This window comes from Acomys russatus, chromosome 6 (assembly GCF_903995435.1).
Source record: "Acomys russatus chromosome 6, mAcoRus1.1, whole genome shotgun sequence".
NCBI classification, from domain to species: domain Eukaryota; kingdom Metazoa; phylum Chordata; class Mammalia; order Rodentia; family Muridae; genus Acomys; species Acomys russatus.
In genome coordinates, this window is record NC_067142.1 from 19663983 (window position 1) to 19681482 (window position 17500).

The 17500-nt window shown below is 47.1% G+C and overlaps 1 protein-coding gene across 1 annotated transcript in view; it reads right to left on the reverse strand.

Moving 5' to 3' along the window:
- Cfap221 (cilia and flagella associated protein 221) overlaps positions 1 to 17500 on the reverse strand; it is a 79045-nt gene that overhangs the window by 811 nt on the left and 60734 nt on the right. The window contains exons 17-23 of the mRNA XM_051148193.1: positions 17062 to 17142; positions 15439 to 15546; positions 15002 to 15133; positions 13624 to 13782; positions 11141 to 11232; positions 7025 to 7117; positions 1061 to 1156 (exon numbers count right to left, since the gene is read on the reverse strand). Of these exons, the coding sequence (XP_051004150.1) occupies positions 1061 to 1156; positions 7025 to 7117; positions 11141 to 11232; positions 13624 to 13782; positions 15002 to 15133; positions 15439 to 15546; positions 17062 to 17142 (761 nt within the window). The remainder of the gene's footprint in view (positions 1 to 1060; positions 1157 to 7024; positions 7118 to 11140; positions 11233 to 13623; positions 13783 to 15001; positions 15134 to 15438; positions 15547 to 17061; positions 17143 to 17500) is intronic.

Consider the following 17500-nt stretch of genomic DNA (forward strand, 5'->3'; position numbering starts at 1 on the left):
CCAGAGCCTCATGTTGGCTATCTTCCTTGGGGCTCTTTGCCTTACATTTCTGAGGCAGGGGCTCTCACTGAACCTGGAGCGCACTGATTCAGTTAAGCTGGCCAGCCAGCCCTAGCAACCCTCCCGTCTCTGATTCCCGGGTGCTGAGATTACAGATACACACTATCATGCCTTGCTTTTTTCCCACCCCCTTTTTGAAACAGAGTCTCTCTATGTAGCCCTGGCTATCCTGATATTTATTATGTAGACCAGGGTGGCCTTGAATTTACATAGATCCTCTACCCCTCTCAACTGCTGGGATTATAGGCCTGTCCCACCAACGTCCAATTTGCCTCTTTAAAAACAAAACAAAACAAAACAAACCATAGGTTCTGGGGGTTCAAATTTGGGTTCACATGCCTGTTCAGTGAGCCCTGAACTGATCCTCCCATATCTGGATTCAAGTTTTAAAAATATTTTATTGTTATTAAAAGAATATGTGTAGGGCCAGGTATGGTGGCGCATGCCTTTCATCCCAGCACTTGGGAGGCAGAGGCAGGCGGATTTCTGTGAGTTCGAGGCCAGCCTGGTCTACAAAGTGAGTCCAGGACAGCCAAGGCTACACAGAGTAACCCTGTCTCAAAAACCAAAAAAACAAAAACAAAAAACAAAAACCATACATATATATGTGTGTGTGTGTGTGTGTGTGTGTGTGTGTGTGTGTGTGTGTGTGTGTGTGTGTATAATTGTGTGTGGGCTTGTGTGTGTAAATGTGGTGTCCAAAAGGTCAGAAGAGAGCATTGGATCCCCAGGAGCTGGAGTTACAGGCAGCCTTGAGCTGCTGTGTGTGCTGGGCACTGAACTCAGATTCTCTGGGAGAGCAGTGTGCGCTCTTAACCTCTGAGACATCAGCCCTGTGGACTTGGTTTTAAAAGGCTGACTTGCTAAAGCGTTTGAAGGAGATGAGCGAGTATAAATGGCAACGCTGGAGCTGTGCCTGTGCCAGCGCTTACTCAGACGTGACGACAGTTCTGACCGCCACCCAGGACAGACCTCATCCCAGGCGCAAAGGCCCACTTACTTCTCTTTGTTGGCTTCCTTGTGGTCCGGAATGGGGAATTCCACTTGGATCATTTCTGGAGTCAGCATGATGTCTACGCTCTGCTCACAGAGGTCTCTGGGAAGGAAGTCGACATTGAGTGGGGATGGCGCATCTTTCTCCGAATTCTGCCGAGTCTGTGTGCAGAGAGGCAGAGGGCAGCCGCACGCACCGGCCCCACCAGCCAGCGGTGCTGAGGGGCAGATGGTTATAGCCCGGGGACTAAAAAAGCTGTTTTTAAAAAGGGAGGTCACAGATTTCAGGCTCCTTTCAAATGCACCTGGCATGTTTATCCAGGGAGGACCTCGGCATTTAGCCTGTGTCTCCACAATAAAGAAGCCCAAATGGTTTCAAAAGATTGGATTCATTCGATGACGTAGGTCCTCTGGATACAATGGGCTTAAAATAGATCTAAAGCCACGGATAACTAGAACGTTCACAGCTGCTGGGAAATCAAACAGTGTGTTTCTTTGACATTGAAAAAAACATCAACATATGATACATTAAGTACCATTATGCGTTTTAGAGCAAAATGTCTTTTTGTGGTTGTCCTTATCTCTTGCCACCGCTGCGTCCCCCTTGTCGCCTTCCCACTCTAGACTAATTCCTCTTTCACTTCCCATGTGTCTTGTCGCCTAATGCCCACTGCTTCCTCATCACCTATTATCACCCTCTGCGTCTCCTCTCTGGATTTTTAAGCTTTACCCACACTCACGCCTGTTTCCGTGTGTGTATGTGCACGCTCTAGGTTAGGAACTGCATGTGAGAGAAAACATTTTTCCTCTTTCTGAGTTTGGGTCACCTTGTCAACAGTCTATTTATAAATAGTCTTTGTTTGTTTGTTTGTTTTTGTTTTTTCTTCTCTCTCTCTCTCTCTCTCTGAGACAGGGTTTCTCTGTGTAGCCTTGGCTGTCCTGGACTCGCTTTGTAGACCAGGCTGGCCTCGAACTCACAGTGATCTGCCTGCCTCTGCCTCCCAAGTGCTGAAATTAAAGGCATGTGCCACCACACCCGGCTCGTTTTTTTATTTTTTCAAGACAGGGTTCTATGTGTAGCCTTAGCTATCCTGGACTTGCTTTGTAGACCAGGCTGGCCTCGAACTCACAGCAATCCACCTGCCTCTGCCTCCCGAGTGCTGGGATTAAAGGTGTGTGTCATCATGCCAGGCTTTCTAAATAGTTTTTAGTGAAGGAAATTCAAGTTTATTTCTCTGTCTCTCTGTCTCTCTGTCTCTGACGTGCTTTCTATCTTGTTTGAGACACCCAGGCTACCTGGCTACTGATAGCCTAGCGACTTCTGTCGCCACCTTCTACCTTGCATTAACAATGCTCCAAGTTCAGACTTGCAGGACGGCGCTCAGCCTTTGTGAGGATTCTGGGGTTCTAGGTTCAGGTTACCATGCTTATGTGCAATCATGTTCCCTAAATAGCCACTGCCCCAGTTGGATCCAGTTTATTTGTATCTTCCAGTTGCTTTTTATAACTCAGGCTAATACCAGGCTATGAAAGCACCTCCCCCAAGGCCTCGTGTTGAAGGCTTGGTTCGCAGTACAGTGGGGTTCTGTGGTGGGGACTTTTAAAATGTTGGTTCAGAAAAGGCTCAGACTTAATCAATGAGGTAATTCATTGATGATTAAGAATTGATGACATGGGCCTGGAGAGATGGCTCAGCAGTTAAGGGCACTGACTGCTCTTCTAGAGGTCCTGAGTTCAATTCTCAGCAACCACATGGTGGCTCACAACCATCTATTATATGACCGACGTCTTCTTCTGGCGTGCAAGTGTGCATGCAGGCAGAGCACTGTATACACAGTAATACATAACTTTAAAAAAAAAAAGAATTGATGACATTCATGGGTGATGGGAGCTGACTGGATGAAGCAGAGCACAGGGGGCACCCCTGTGAAGGGCATACAATTCCCAAACACTTCCTGTTTCTCTTCTCTTGGCTTTCTGGCCACTGAGCATGGGTTCCTGTCTCCCTGATGTTTCTAGCTTGTCCTGGGCACAGAGAAACAGACTCAGCCAACCACGGACCTTTGAAGCTGTGAGCCAGAGCAGACCCTTTCTCTTTTTGGCTGTTTTGTCACAGTGGTGAGAAAGTCTGGGTACCATGAGAGTCTTTCTTTGAAGACTCTGTGTGTTGTGGGTCTCAGTTATAACTACTTAGCTTTGCCATGAGGCACTAAAGGACTTGATTAGTAACTTATGCGTTGCTATGGCAAAACACCTGACAATAGCAACTAAAGAAAGGATAGGTTTATTTTGGCTCACAGTTCAAGGGCTCACAGTTCAAGGGCTCACAGTCCATCGTGGCAGGCAGGGCGTGTATGTGTGTGTGGGAAGGTCAAGTGGCAGGAGCTTGAGGCAGCTGGCTCTGCACTCAGGAAGCAGAGGAAGATGAGGTATTCAGCTTGCTTTTCACTTTTATTTAGCCTGGGTCCCCAGCACACTGAATGAAGCCACCCATATTTACGGTGGTACCTCAATTAGCACAATCTGGAAATTCCCTCACAGCTATGCCCAGAGGTTTATCTCTTTCATGATTCTAGATCCTGTCAGGTTCATAACCAAAGCCTAACCATTATAGGAAGCACAGAAAATACGTGAATGAAGGGGTGTGGCTGGTTACAACAAAACTTTATTTACACACAAGGCAGCAGGCTATGTTTGCACACGGGCTGTTGCTGGCTGACCTGTGGCCTGTTGTTGGCTGACTAAACTGGGTCACTGACTGCCCGAGTTTTAGCTGGAGAAAGTGGGGAGTGAGTGTGTGGAGGAGACACACTTACCTTGTAAGGCATTTTCACAGGTAGCCTACACATTATCTGCTGGTGTCCCAGTCAAGTGTGGGGCATGGGTGCAAGAAAGGCTGGGGAAATTTAGCTTTGGTTTCAAATAGTCAATGTTTGTAGGAGAAAAGGTCAAAGTGAAATGCTCCCAGCAATGAAGGCAGTGATAGCTTCAAGGCTTGGATTCACAAACAGGAACAGCATTATCTAGTCACTGCTCATGCACAGAGGAGGCCCTGATAGTGTCCCGTTAGGGCTGGGGAAATGGCTGCACTGGGAGCATGAGGACCCGAGTTCTAGCCTCTGCACCCAAGTAAAGGGCTGGGTGTGGAGACAGGAGCTTGTAATCCCAGCGCTAGGGAGGCAGGGGCAGGTGGCTCCTGGACCTTGCTGGTCAGCCAGCCCACTGTGAGTTTCAGGTTCCATGAGAGTCCCTGTCTGAGAACACAAGGCAGAAAGTGACCAAAGAACTACACTTCAGGTTAACCTCTGGGCTCCACATGATCCCACACACATGTACACATGTACCTATGCACTCTGTGTGTGCATCCCTGACATGTGACCATACTGCCCCTCCCACATGAAATAGCCTTGAAAGCTGCAAAAAGCTGTCATAGCGCCATATAGGTGAGAGTGAGCATTTATTACACACTGATGAGATTGCAAACATTAGCCCCTATTGGCAGCTTCCTCATCTCCATGGGGGTTGGGTGGGGGCACGGGTTGTGGGCCTCCCATGAACTGCCTGATGAACATTTAATGCTTGGGAAATGTTATATTCTGATTTTTTAGCTTCCTCCTCAGCATCGTATTGTCTCATTTAATTCCGATACTCTACTCCCATGCAGTGGGTACCATTTCAAGGGTGAGGAAACTGAGTCACAACAGTGTGCACTTGAGTGATGAGCGGAGGAAGGGCTGGTCCTGCCCGGGTCTGCTCTCTCCTTAAATGGCCAGACAGGACTCTTTGTCAGCCTGAAGCAAATAGGGACTATCCCACTGTGTCTGCAGCAGTCTCAAGAAAGGCTCTCCTATGTGGTCCAGTGAGATGGCTCAGCAGCTAAAGGTGCTCACCACGAAGCCTGGAGAACTGAGTTTGATCCCCGGAACCCACATGGTGCAAGGAGAAAACTGACTTCTGCAAGTTGTCCTCTGGCCATCTCATGAACACCTGGACAAGTGTGAGTACACACACAAACACACACACACACACACACACACACACACACACACACGTTTTTTTCTAAAAATCAAGGGCCAGGCCAAGCATGGTGGCACATGCCTTTAATCCCAGCACTCAGAAGGCAGAGACAGATGGCACTCTGAGTTCAAGGCCAGCCTGGTCTACAGAGAGAATTCCAGGACATCCAGCGCTACACAAAGAAACCCTGTCTCGAAAAACCAAAACTAAAACAGAAACAAAAAAGGAAAGGCCTTGTACTGAGCCTCAAGTAGAACTTTGAATCTTCCTATGTAGATCTCGCTTCCAAGTGTGCACGCTCAAGTTCTGCCAACTCTCAGAGCATGTGGGCAGGTGTCAGAGGAATTGGCTACATGCCTCGGATATTTAGGATTTGGCTAATTGTTTATTTTTCATGGAAATGTGCTGAAACTATCAATATAGTATGTGTTGATTAGAGAAAGAAAGAGTTTGTCACAAGCAATTACTTTTGAGCATGTACTGAGTAAGAGGTACTTTGCCTGGCAAGGATGAGCCGTTTCCTGTGCTCAGCAAGGCTGGCATGGACACTGGCCTATGACACGGGTGAATGGTTCTCAGTGGCCGGGTTATCAGGGTCTCTTTGCTTCATTGTAACTTATGGTATAATTTAGAACAGGAAAGTGTGGGTTGATTAAGAGTGAAAATGAGGGCTGGGCGGATGGCTCAGTCTATAAAGTGCTCGCTGCATAGGTATGCGGACCTGAGTTCAGTCGCCAGAAACCAAGGTGCAGTAATGCATGCTCGTGATGCCAGCCCTGGGGAGACAAGAGACAGGTGGGTTCCGAGGCTCGCTGGCCAACCAGCCTAGCTCAACTGGTAAGCTCCAGGCCAGTGAAAGATCCTGTTTTAAACAACCACAAACATGCTTAGAAGAACAGCAAAGGATGGCCTCTGGCCTTCACATGCATGTGCAAACACACGCATGCACGCACACGCGCACACGGAGAAAAAAAAGTGATGCCCACCAACGAAGAAGCGTTTGCAGAGAGGGCGGCGGCAGGTGATAACAGCTAAAGTGTCACACCGAAGGGCTCACAGTACAGAAAATGCTCTGGGGCCTGACCTGAGCCGTGCCTGGCTCGCATCTCCAGTTCTCCTGTCTGCTGCTGGGCTCCTAGCTGGATTTAAGGACACATGCTCACTAGCTGTTGGACTTTTATAATTAGTAAAAGGAAATGCAGCTACCTTGCTCCTAGTTTATATTCCTTGTGCATACGTGAGTGTGCATGTGCTCGTGGTATTTGTGTCTCTGTGTATGCACAAAGAATCCTGAGGTCAGTGTCGGGTGACTTCCTCTATCTCTATGTTATTAATTTTTGAGACAGGATTCTTCATCGAACCTGGAACACACCGATCCAGCTAGACTGGCTGCTGTGTGGGCACCAAGGATCTGGTCGTGTCCGTGACCCCAGCACTGGGGTTGCAGGTGTGTGCCACTGTGGCTGGCCCTTTTTTTTTTCTAGTTATGAGTGTTTGCTTGCATGTATGATATGTACCATATGTGTGCATGGATCCCCCAAACTGGAGTCACAGGTATCTGCGAGCAGTCACGTGGGGTCTGGGAGTCAAACTTGGGTCCTCTGCAGGAACAGCCGATGCTCTTAATTGCTGAGCCATCTCTCCAGGCCTGTGTCTGGTGTTTTGTATGTATGCTGAGGAAGAGAAGCTGGTCTTCGCGCTTGTCTGTCAAGCACATTATTAACTGAGCCATCTCCCCTGGCTCCTCACATCTCAGACATCCGAGATGCTCGATTTTGTACCAGGAGGTGACAGTCTCATCTCCCAGGGGCACAGTTGGGCATCAGACTTATCTGTCCCTTTTGAGTACACACTCAGGTGCTGTGTGTTCATCCACAATCCCTCACAGTACCTCACGTGGAAACTCAACACCTCACACACCAGATGCCCCCCCAAAATAAAGTCAGAAAAATACCGCTCAGTAGTTTCCAGTCTGTCTTCTTCTGGTAAGGCGTCCAGTGGGGCAGGGGCCTCCATAGGCAGCATCACAGAACTATACCAGTCACTTCTGTGGAAAATGACAACAAACAGTGAGGACCACAGATGTACCAGCACTTACACTGGCTTCTGTGTGCTGTGCTGTGCTGTTTTGTTTTGTTGACACAAGGTCTCACATATGCATATAAGCTTCAAACTCACACTTAGCTGAGGATGACCTTGAACTTCTGATCTTTCTGCTGCTACCTTTTAAGTGCTGGGGTTACAGGGATATGACACATTGGTATGCCTGGTTTATACTGTGTTGGGGATTGTACCCAGGGTTTTGGGCGTGTTAGGCAAGTAACCTACTAACTGAGCTACATTCTGAGGCCCCTATATGTACAGTGTAGTGTGTAGCGTGTGCATATGTATGTGCATGTTTGCACGTGTGTGGGCACATGTAGATTTGTATGCACATTTGTGTGGAGCCCCAGAGGTTGACTTCAGGTGCCTTCCTTTTTCATCCTCTACCTTATACATGGAAATGGAGTCTCTCGCTGAGCCCAGAATTCATTGATCTGGTAAGGATCCCTTGATTCTGCCTCCCAAGTGCTGGGATTAGGCACATACCAGCTTGCCCAGCATCTCCATAGGTGCGGGGGATTCGAACTCTTGTCCCGATGCTCATACAACACACACTTTACTCATTTAGCCATCTTCCCTTCCTCTAGAAATGTAACTTATTATTTTAAAAAGGCTTGAGCATTGAAGGCATTAAAATAGTTGAGATAAGGAGTTTGGCTTCTTTTGTTGTTGTTGTTGTTGTTTTTGTTTTCTTTTTTGTTTTGTTTTTTCGAGATAGGGTTTCTCTGTGTAGCCTTGGCTGTCCTAGACTCACTTTGTAGACCAGACTGGCCTCGAACTCACAGTGATCCGCCTGCCTTTGTCTCCCCAAGTGCTGGGATTAAAGGCGTGCACCACCACTGCCCGGCTAAGGGGATTTTTTTTTTAAAAAAAGAACTTTTTGTGTAGTTCTGAGTTTGGGAAACTTACAAAGTAAAATTAAATCAGTAAGAAAGGGGAATTAAGAAGCCAAAGGAAGCCAGGCAGTGGTGGCGCATGCCTTTAATCCTAGCACTTGGGAAGACAGAGGCAGGTGGATCTCTGTGAGTTTGAGGCCGGCCAGGACTATACAGAGAAACTCTGTCTTGAAAAACAAAAACAAAAGCAAAAACAAGCCAACAAACAAAAGGAGGAGGAGGAGGAGGAAGAGGAGGAGGAGAAGCAGCCAAAAGGAAACAGACTCCTGAAAGCTGACCTCTAGTCTCCACATAAGTAATGTGGCCTAAGTGCACCCATACCCACGCACACATGCACAGAAGGTAAATAAAGTAGAAAAGGTGACCTGTCCGTGAAGTAAGTCCCCACTAGACAAAATCTGCCTGGTGCCTTGACATATTAAGAAATATAGAGACTATAGCACTTTGTTATAGCACCCTGAAAGAATTAATACAGAATTCAGAAAAATAATCATCACTATTGTTTGTAGCTGCTTTTAGAAACAACAGCATGACCTTCAATCCAATAGACCCATAATAAAAAGTAAATAAAGATTTTTCTTTTGAGACAAGGCCTCATTGAGCGCAGGCTGGCCTTGAATTTAACTACGTAGCTGAGAATAACTTAGAACTCGTGATTCTCCCGCCTGCACTTCCTGGTGCTGAGATTACAGATGGGTGCCACCTTGTCCGGTGCCTACGATGCTGGGACCACGCCCACAGCTCTGTGTACGCTACACAAGGACTGTGTCAGCTGAGCTCACCCCCACCTGGGCCCTGCTCCTGATTTTTGAGCTATTATGCAATGGCAACTTATCTGAAATAAACTGGCCTCACAGACCATTCAGGCACAAAGAGCTAAAGGCAAGAAGTCATGGCAGGAGGGTTTTCATTGATATGACTTTCATGTTTAATTCACGGCTATTCCTCGCCATGGTGATCTCCTCCGGACTTGCCACTAAAAGAACAGCCTTGGGAGATCTTTCCAAGGATGCTGCTTTGGAAAAATGAATTGGCTAATGTTGAATACTTGGGACCCATGTATGTGAACAGTAGGTGCACTGGAGTTATGCCCCAGCGACCATATGGGTTTATATCAGGTGTGCGGTGTGTGTGTGTGTGTGTGTGTGTGTGTAGATATTGATTGTTACTGATGCAGAAAGACCCAGCCCATCATGGGTGGCTGTAGGCACCCACATTCTGTGGGCAGCAGGTCCTGAACTGTCTGACAGGAGAAAGCTAGCTAAGAATAAACAAAAAAGGGCTCTATCCGGCCTCTGCTCTTGACTGTGGATGTGATGGTGCTTGAAGCGGCTGTCCTGACTGCCCTGCAGTGACAGACTATAACCTGGAATTGGAAGGCAAGTAAACCCTTTCTTCACTAAGCTGCTTGTGTCAGAGCATTTATTTTTATCACTGCATCAGAGACGAAACTAGAATGATAGGAAATAGAAGGATCCAGAGGGTCCTAGAAACCTAAAAGAAGAGCATCGTGATGGGTGGATCTGGGCCCAGGGGGGTCTGCTCAAACTACCGCACCAACCAAGGACAATACAAGCAGAAAACATCAAACCCCTGCTCAGATCTAGCTAACGGGCAGGACATTCTCCAGTTATGTGGAGAGTGGGGGACTGACTCTGACATGAACCCTGGTGCCCCATATTTGACTACCTGCCCCTGGTGAGGAGGCCTGGTGGCACTCAAAGAAAGAATAAGCAGGCTGCCAAGATGAGACTTGATGCCTATGACCATATAGTGGGGGAGGAGGTCCCCCTCGGTCATAGACCTAGGGGAGGGGAATAGGGTGAAAGCAGGCGTGGTAGAGCACGCCTTTAATCCCAGCACTCGGGAGGCAGAGGCAGGCGGATTGCTGTGAGTTCGAGGCCAGGACAAAGCGAGTCTAGGACAGCCAAGACTACACAGAGAAACCCTGTCTCAAAAAAACAAAACAAAACAAAACAAAACAAAAGCAGGAGGGAGGGAGGAACGGGAGGATACAAGTGATGGGATAACAATTGAGTTGTAATCTCAATACATTTATTAAATAAAAAAATGGAGACTTTTAAAAAAAGAAAAAAAAGGTCAATTTGAAAGCATTCTAGTCTTCCCGCAAAATGAGTTGGTTTGGGGGATGCTGCTGCCATCTAGTGGTGAAAGAATGAGTGCGGTTACCAAAAGCAAGGCATTTGCAACAGCCCAGCGAAGTTGTCATCATGGCCTCTGTTTCACAATGAAGAAGATTCGACATAAGGGCCCAGGAAGTGACTCAATAAAGTGTTTTCCACGCAAGCTTGTGGACCTGAATCTGATGCCAAGAACTCGAGTTCTAGCCTCCAGAACACACTTTTAAAAAGCTGGGGTTTTGGTGGCGAACACCTGCAATCCCAGCGTGGAGGAGGCAGAGACGGGAGGCTCCCTAGGTTGGCTATACTAGTGGGACCAGCTAGCTCCAGGTGCTAACGAAAGACCATATCTCAAAATATATATAAAAAGGGGAGGAGGGGGAAAGCAGGAAGGAGGGAAGAGCGGGAGGATACAAGTGAGGGGATAACAATTGAGTTGTAGTCTGAATAAATTAATAAAAAATAAGTAAAAAATAAAAATAAATAAGAGAAGTTGCAGTTTCAAATGAAGATTACTCAAGACTGTCTTCTGTCCTCCATGAGTATGTGTGTACATGGACATGTGTAACTGTACACAGACACACACACACACACACACACACACACACACACCAAAAAGAAAAAATGGACAATGACTATCTCAGCAGAGTTATATGACCAGCCAGTTCTCTGTCTGTGCTGGAGCCCTGCCAATTAACAGCATCGCATTACTGTTAAAAAGTATGTCTAACTAAGATACATTTAAAACACGAAAATCAGCCATCTCTCATTGTATCCCCTTGGTAGGCAAGCCCCACTCTCACGCTTTGAAACGCTGATTGGTCACTGCTGGCCTTTGAGCCCAGGTCTCCCAGACTCCTTAACCGACCTCACCGCGCAAGCGTACCCCGGCAGGGGCGGGGGGGGGGCGGCAGCAGTTTCCTGGCTTACCTCTGAGTGGCTTCCAGCCTAGGGTAGTCGGAGAAGGAGGAGAACACCAGGGGCTGGAACCTCTTCCAGTTCATGATTCCAGGAATTATATCCTGTGATGAAAGATGGTTGGGGTGGGATGTGAAAAGGAAGTGTTAGGCGGCTGTGAGGGCTACTATTGACTGTTGACTTGACAGCAGCCTGTATAGTCACCTAGGGGACAGACCTCTGGGAATGCCTCTGAGGGTTTCTAAAAGTTGCATGAGTTGGGGCTGGAGAGATGGCTCAGCGGTTAAGAGCACTGTCTGCTCTTCCACAGGTCTTGAGTTCAATTCCCAGCAACCACATGGTGGCTCACAACTATCTATAATGTGATCGGATGTCCTCTTCTGCCTGTAGATGTACATGCAGGCACAGCACTGTATACATAATAATAAATAAATCTTTAAAAAAATAGTAAAATAAAAGTTGGACGAGTTGAAGTGCGACAGTCCGTCTTAATGGTGGGCGGGCCCATCCCATGAGCTGGATAGAAAGGCGGAAGTGAGCTGAGCCCCAGCACCCCTCCCTCTTTCTTTCCGATGGTGGATGTCATGTGACCAGCTGCCTCGGGTGCTCTTTCTGCCTTAAGATGCTTTTCCCAGGCGGGGTGTGGTGGTGGCACACGCCTTTAATCCCAGAACTCAGGAGTCACAGGCAGGTGGATCACTGTGAGTTCGAGGCCAGCCTGGTCTACAAAGGGAGTCCAGGCCAGCCAAGGCTACACAGAGAAACCCTGTCTCGAAAAACCAGAAAAAAAGAAAAAAAGAAAAAGAAAAAAAAAAATGCTTTTCCCAAGTGCTTTGCTATAGGACCAAGAATAACTAGCAAAGGTGTGTCTTAGTCTTCTCTTCATTCAGCAGACTAGTTTGAAGTTCCAAAAGCTGGGCTCCAAATATATTCTTTTGTTAAGCGTGACTGACATTCTCTGAAGCAAAGGCAGTTGCTCCAGTTCAGGAGATGTGGTGATGAGTGAGGGCAGGTGTGGCCTTCCAAGTCTTTCTGCCAGATGTAAAAGTGATGCTGAAGAAAGCAAGGCTCAAAGAGGGTGGGCAGTGCTCAGGCAGGGGGCACAGTGCAGGGGAACCACTCCCATAGGACGGAGCTATTAGGCCACCAGCAGTTGAGCTGAGTGCAGGGACCATGATGGGGGTGGTGCCTGTGTTTAGAGAGGTAGGCAGGTCACCAAGGGACTTGAGGGCCAGGCCAGTGGAGTTGCTCTTTGGGCAATGGATACACATTGAGGATGTCTGTCTGTCTGTCTGTCTGTCTGTCTGTCTCTGTGTGTGTGTGTGTGTGTGAGAGAGAGAGAGAGAGAGAGAGAGAGGGAGAGAGAGAGAGAGAGAGAGAGAGAGAGGAGAGAGAGAGAGAGAGAGAGAGGAGGATGGGAGAGGAGAGAGAGAGAGAGAGAGAGAAACCTGGGGCTTGCAGATTTGGCTACAGCGGCTAGCCAATAGCCTGCAGGAATCCAGCTGTTCCCGTCTCCCTGCTGTTGGGGTTACATGCCTGGGCCACCATGCCTGGATTTATGTAGGCCCTGGAGATCTGAACTCAGGTCCTTAAGCTTGTGGGGGCAGGCACTTTACTGACTGAGCCATGTCCACAGTCTCCTAACCCACCAAGGCCTTACAAGCCAGATCAGAAGTTTCTTTTGGCAGCTCAGACGTGGTGGCAGTGGTGACTCATGGTGGAGATGAGGGAGGAGCTATGGTTATGTAAGGCTTAGGATGGTTGCATATGGGAGTGTTCAGCAAGGATAGTGTGAGTTCTGTGCCCAGTGAACCAAAAGGGCAAGTGGTTGATATTTGTATGTTAAAGGGTCCACCACAGTCAGGAGGCAGCCAGAGCCTGGAGTACCACATGACTATTTTCATATGGTTGAAATATTAGTAAGTAATAACTTCCACTTTCAGTCAGAATGAGTGAAGGTGTTGGTAAAAGCACAGCAGACAGCAGAAAGGTGGGTAGAGACAGGGTGACACTGAGAACAGTCCTGTATCCTTTGCATCTGGCAGTGTGAGGACTGCGGTCACTACTCTTGGTCCGTGGCTGAGGCTACAAGCCCTCCTCTTTTTGTTGTTTAAATTGTGTCTATTTTGAACATGTGTGTACATGTGCATGTACACATGCGTGCATGTGTTATTTGCATGTGTGCTCATGCATGTACAGAAGTGTGTGTGAGAGTATGCTGTGTGTGTGAGCACGCGCGTGCGTATGCACATGCACACAAGTTGTCAGAGGGCAACACGTGGGAGTCAGTGCTCTCTTTGGTGTCCTTCTACCATGTGGGTCCCAGGAATTGAACTCAGATCATCAGCCTTGGTGGCAAGCACCTTTACCCCCTGAACCACCTTGCCAGCCTTGTCCTCTTTTTTTCAGTGCCAGCCGTTGCCCTCTCTCCCCGTTCTCTGCCCCTCTGCACATCCACGGCCAGCTCTGCCAAGGGAGCCTGGGGCTCACATTACCGTATGATGGAGAAACTCCTTTTGGGTGAGAGGAATGCTGGACCCCAGGTGGGACTCTTGGGTGAACTTGTACTTGGGGTGAGAGCACAAGTGGTAATCTATCAGAGTTTCTGCGTAGGTCAGAGGTTGCTTCATGGCAAACAGCCCTGGGTTGGGATTCTGTGAACGAGAGGAAGACCAGATTGATGGCAGGGGAGAGGTGGCAGCAATGCTCCCTGCGGCTCCCACTAGCACTAACAATGGGAACACATGTCAGCTTTCCTAGCAAACTGGGGCACAAGAGCAGAACCTCAGGGTTTTTTGTTTTTGTTTTTTGTTTTTTCAGTATCTCATCTTCATATACGCACTTTCCCGTTTAAGAGTTTTGTTAGGTGTTATGCAGATTTGTTGACGTCATGAGGAAGTTGTCACTGGGATCACAGTTCGAGACTGCTCCTAGCCACGATCAATGAGGGGGTTATTAAGTGGGCAGACTGCTTTTAAAGAGTGAATCTGTCTCTGGGTCTGCCTTAGTTTCTTTTCCTTGCAGTGTGAAAAAAAAAAAAGTACTCCAACAGCTGGGTGTGGTGGCACACGCCTGTAATCTCAGCACTTGGGAGGCAGAGACAGGCAGATTGCTGTGAGTTCGAGGCCAGTCTGGTCTACAAAGCGAGTCTGGGACAGCCAAGACTACACAGAGAAACCCTGTCTCAAAAAACCAATAAATAAATAAATAAAATTAAAAAAAATACTCCAACAATAGGAACATAAGAGAGAACAGGCTTGTTTGGGCTCACTTCAGCGGAACAGTCCAGCTTGTTTGGAAGTCAGGGTGCCGTATCATAACATCCACAGTCAGAAGGTGGAGGATGATGAGCACTCAGCTGGCTTGAAATGCCAAAGAGAAAACGTATCCCAGGGCTGGGGTGTAGCTCATCAGCGCACTTGCTGAGCATTTGTCAAGCCCTAGGTTCAATCCCCAGCACTACATGAAAATGGATGTAGTGTTGCGCATTTGTCATCCTGGTAATCAGGAGGTAGAGGTGTGAGGGTTGGGAGTTCAAGGTCATCCTTGGCTGCATCCCTATGTTTGAGGCCATCCCTGGGCTATGAGACATTTTTTTTTAATGGGGCTAGAAAAGGGGCTTCTTGCTTTATCATGAAAACTAGAGTTCAAATCCAAGCATCCATGTTGGAGAAACTCCAGATCCAAGATGGCCTCTCCGTCCCCACCCTCTGGCTTACACACAAATAAATAACAAAAGTAAACTCAGATATTTAGTAAAGAAAAATTGAACTGAAACAAAGAAGGAAATATGTGTTCTACTCATGCTTATGAGGAGGGTAATTGCTGAAATAAAGGAACACAGAATACAGGCACCTGCCAACTGGTACTTACAAAAACATACAGAGGATCATATTCTACCGACATGGCTAAGCCCTCGGGTGGTTTCATACTCAAGATGGAGGACTTGGCAGAGAGCTCTGTGGTGTCCTGCTTAGGTAGAGCTATGATGGTGGTGACTTCATCCTGTGTAAGGACCAAGAATGACCTGTTAGTCTTATCTTTTTTCTTAAAGATTTATCTACTTAACTTCCCGTGCATGAATGTTTGCCTGCATGTATGTGCACCATATGCACACCTGTTGGATCCCCTCAAACTGGGATTGTAGATGGTTATGAGCCATCATATGGGTGGTGGGAATCCATCCTAAGTTCCCTTCAAGAGCAACCAATGCTCTTAACTACTTAGTCATCCCTTCAACTCAATGGCTGTTAGTTTTGATGGTAGGACATGAGTAGTGAGGGCAGTTCTTGAAGCTGCGGATGCATTACCTCAGCACCTTGCTTAAGGGGCCGAGAAAGCTTCTGAAGTCTGTAATTTGTTGAGGACTTGTTGACAGAAAATTGTTGATATCCCTTGATTTTGTATATCTGAGGAACCTGAAAACGAAAGAAGACAGCAGATTGGTGACACTGAAAAGCCTGCTTTGTATGGTTACTTCCTTCAAATGGAAACATTCCTTCCTGGAGGAAGGCTCCCCAAGGCTCAGGTAGTAAAGGAAACTCACAAGTCTCAAGAAGTCTCTGAAACTTACAAGATTCACAAAAACTTCTTCTCCAAAATGAACAATTGCTGGGGAGAGGAGACTCTCTGATTAACTGAGCTGTCTGCAAATTGTGTGAGATGCTTCAGAGATTCAGCTTTAATGAATCCTTACCCACGACATGTGGAGTTTCAGTGAGTTCACAATGCCTGTGAGTCATTCATCTATGTTCCTATAGACATTGCCCCACCCATGCACCTGTAAGTTATCCTAGTAAACACTCTGGATCGTTAAGCTGGACTGGGGAAAATAATTTATTTTGTCTGTTATCAGTGCCCTATCTAGAGTAAATAGACATTTATATTTCCTTTAAAAAATGGCCCACAAGAACCCATTACTGTGTGGTAAATTTAGCATCTCAACAACAGCTGCCTAACGGGGCCAGTCCTGAGCCTTGTTCTGAGTCTTGGCACATGTCAGTATTCAAATTATTTCTTATGCCAGATGGCTTCACTGGAGACATACATAAATGTAGTGTCACTTTTTAAGGCACAAGTATTCCTACACTTGAAGAAAGGCTGACTAACTGGGCAGTGGTGGTACACGCCTTTAATTCCAGCACTTGGAAGACACAGACAGGTGGATCTCTGAGTTCAAGGCCAGCCTGGTCTATCAAGTGAGTTCCAGGACAGCTAGGACTATACAGAGAAACTCTGTCTTGAACAACCAAAAAAAGAAAAAGAGAAAAAAGAAAAAAGGTTCACTAACTTGTGTCCTGAGGTTTTTAAAAGATGTAGAGCTTCTGATATGCATAATATACCCAAAGAATAGAATCAGTTTCCATATTCACATTAGAGAAAAAGAATCTGAGGTGTGCCGGGTGTGGTGGCACATGCCTTTAATCCCAGCACTTGGGAGGCAGAAGCTGGTGGATCGTTGTGAGTTCGAGGCCAGCCTGGTCTACAAAGTGAGTCCAGGACAGCCAAGGGTACACAGAGAAACCCAGTCTCCCTCTCTCTCTCTCTCTCTCTCTCTCTCTCTCACACACACACACACACACACACACACAAGAATCTGAGGTGTGCTTGACACGCCATCATAATGGAGACAATACAGAATAGAAAAAACACTCCACACAAGCCGGAATTGAGCAATACTAACAAAATAACACAATTCAGATTCAAGCCTGTTTTGCTCGCTTTGTAAGATGGCTCAGGGTGTTAAGGTGTATGCTGTCAAGCCCAATGACCAGAGTTCAATTTCAGGGACTCACTCTGGGGAAAAAGAGAACCAACCCCCAAAAGTTGTTGCCTAGGTTTCACACATGTACTGTGGCATGTGTGCCTCCCCAATGATTGACAGACAATATCTGTAAGCAACCTGAATAATTGATGTTATATGCAGGTCTCACCTTTAAAGTGAAGTAGGGATATTTGTGCTTGATTTGAACATCTGAAGGTTTAATTGGGACTAGTCCAAGGGCATCGAGAGCCTATATAGGAAAATGGAAAACAAAAAAGCAAACAAACAAAATAAACAACAACACAGAGCATCAAAGACTTAGATAAGCATCTGTGAACAGAAATAGCTGTGTGTTTTCCCTATGTTTGGAAACATTACCTGCATAGTTCCATGCTCAAACAGCTCTTCCTGTGAGCTCAATTGCTTGCTCTCTGAGCTGTAGGCACAAAAGCAGCCCCACCCCGTTGTGTCTCTTTGTGTGTGAATCTTATGGACCACCATGCAGGCTGCAACGTCCTGTGATGATTAATCCTGGTTGTCAACAAGACCAGATCCGCAATCTACTAGGAGCTAGGCTGCTCTGCACGTAGTGAGGGGTTTCCTTGACC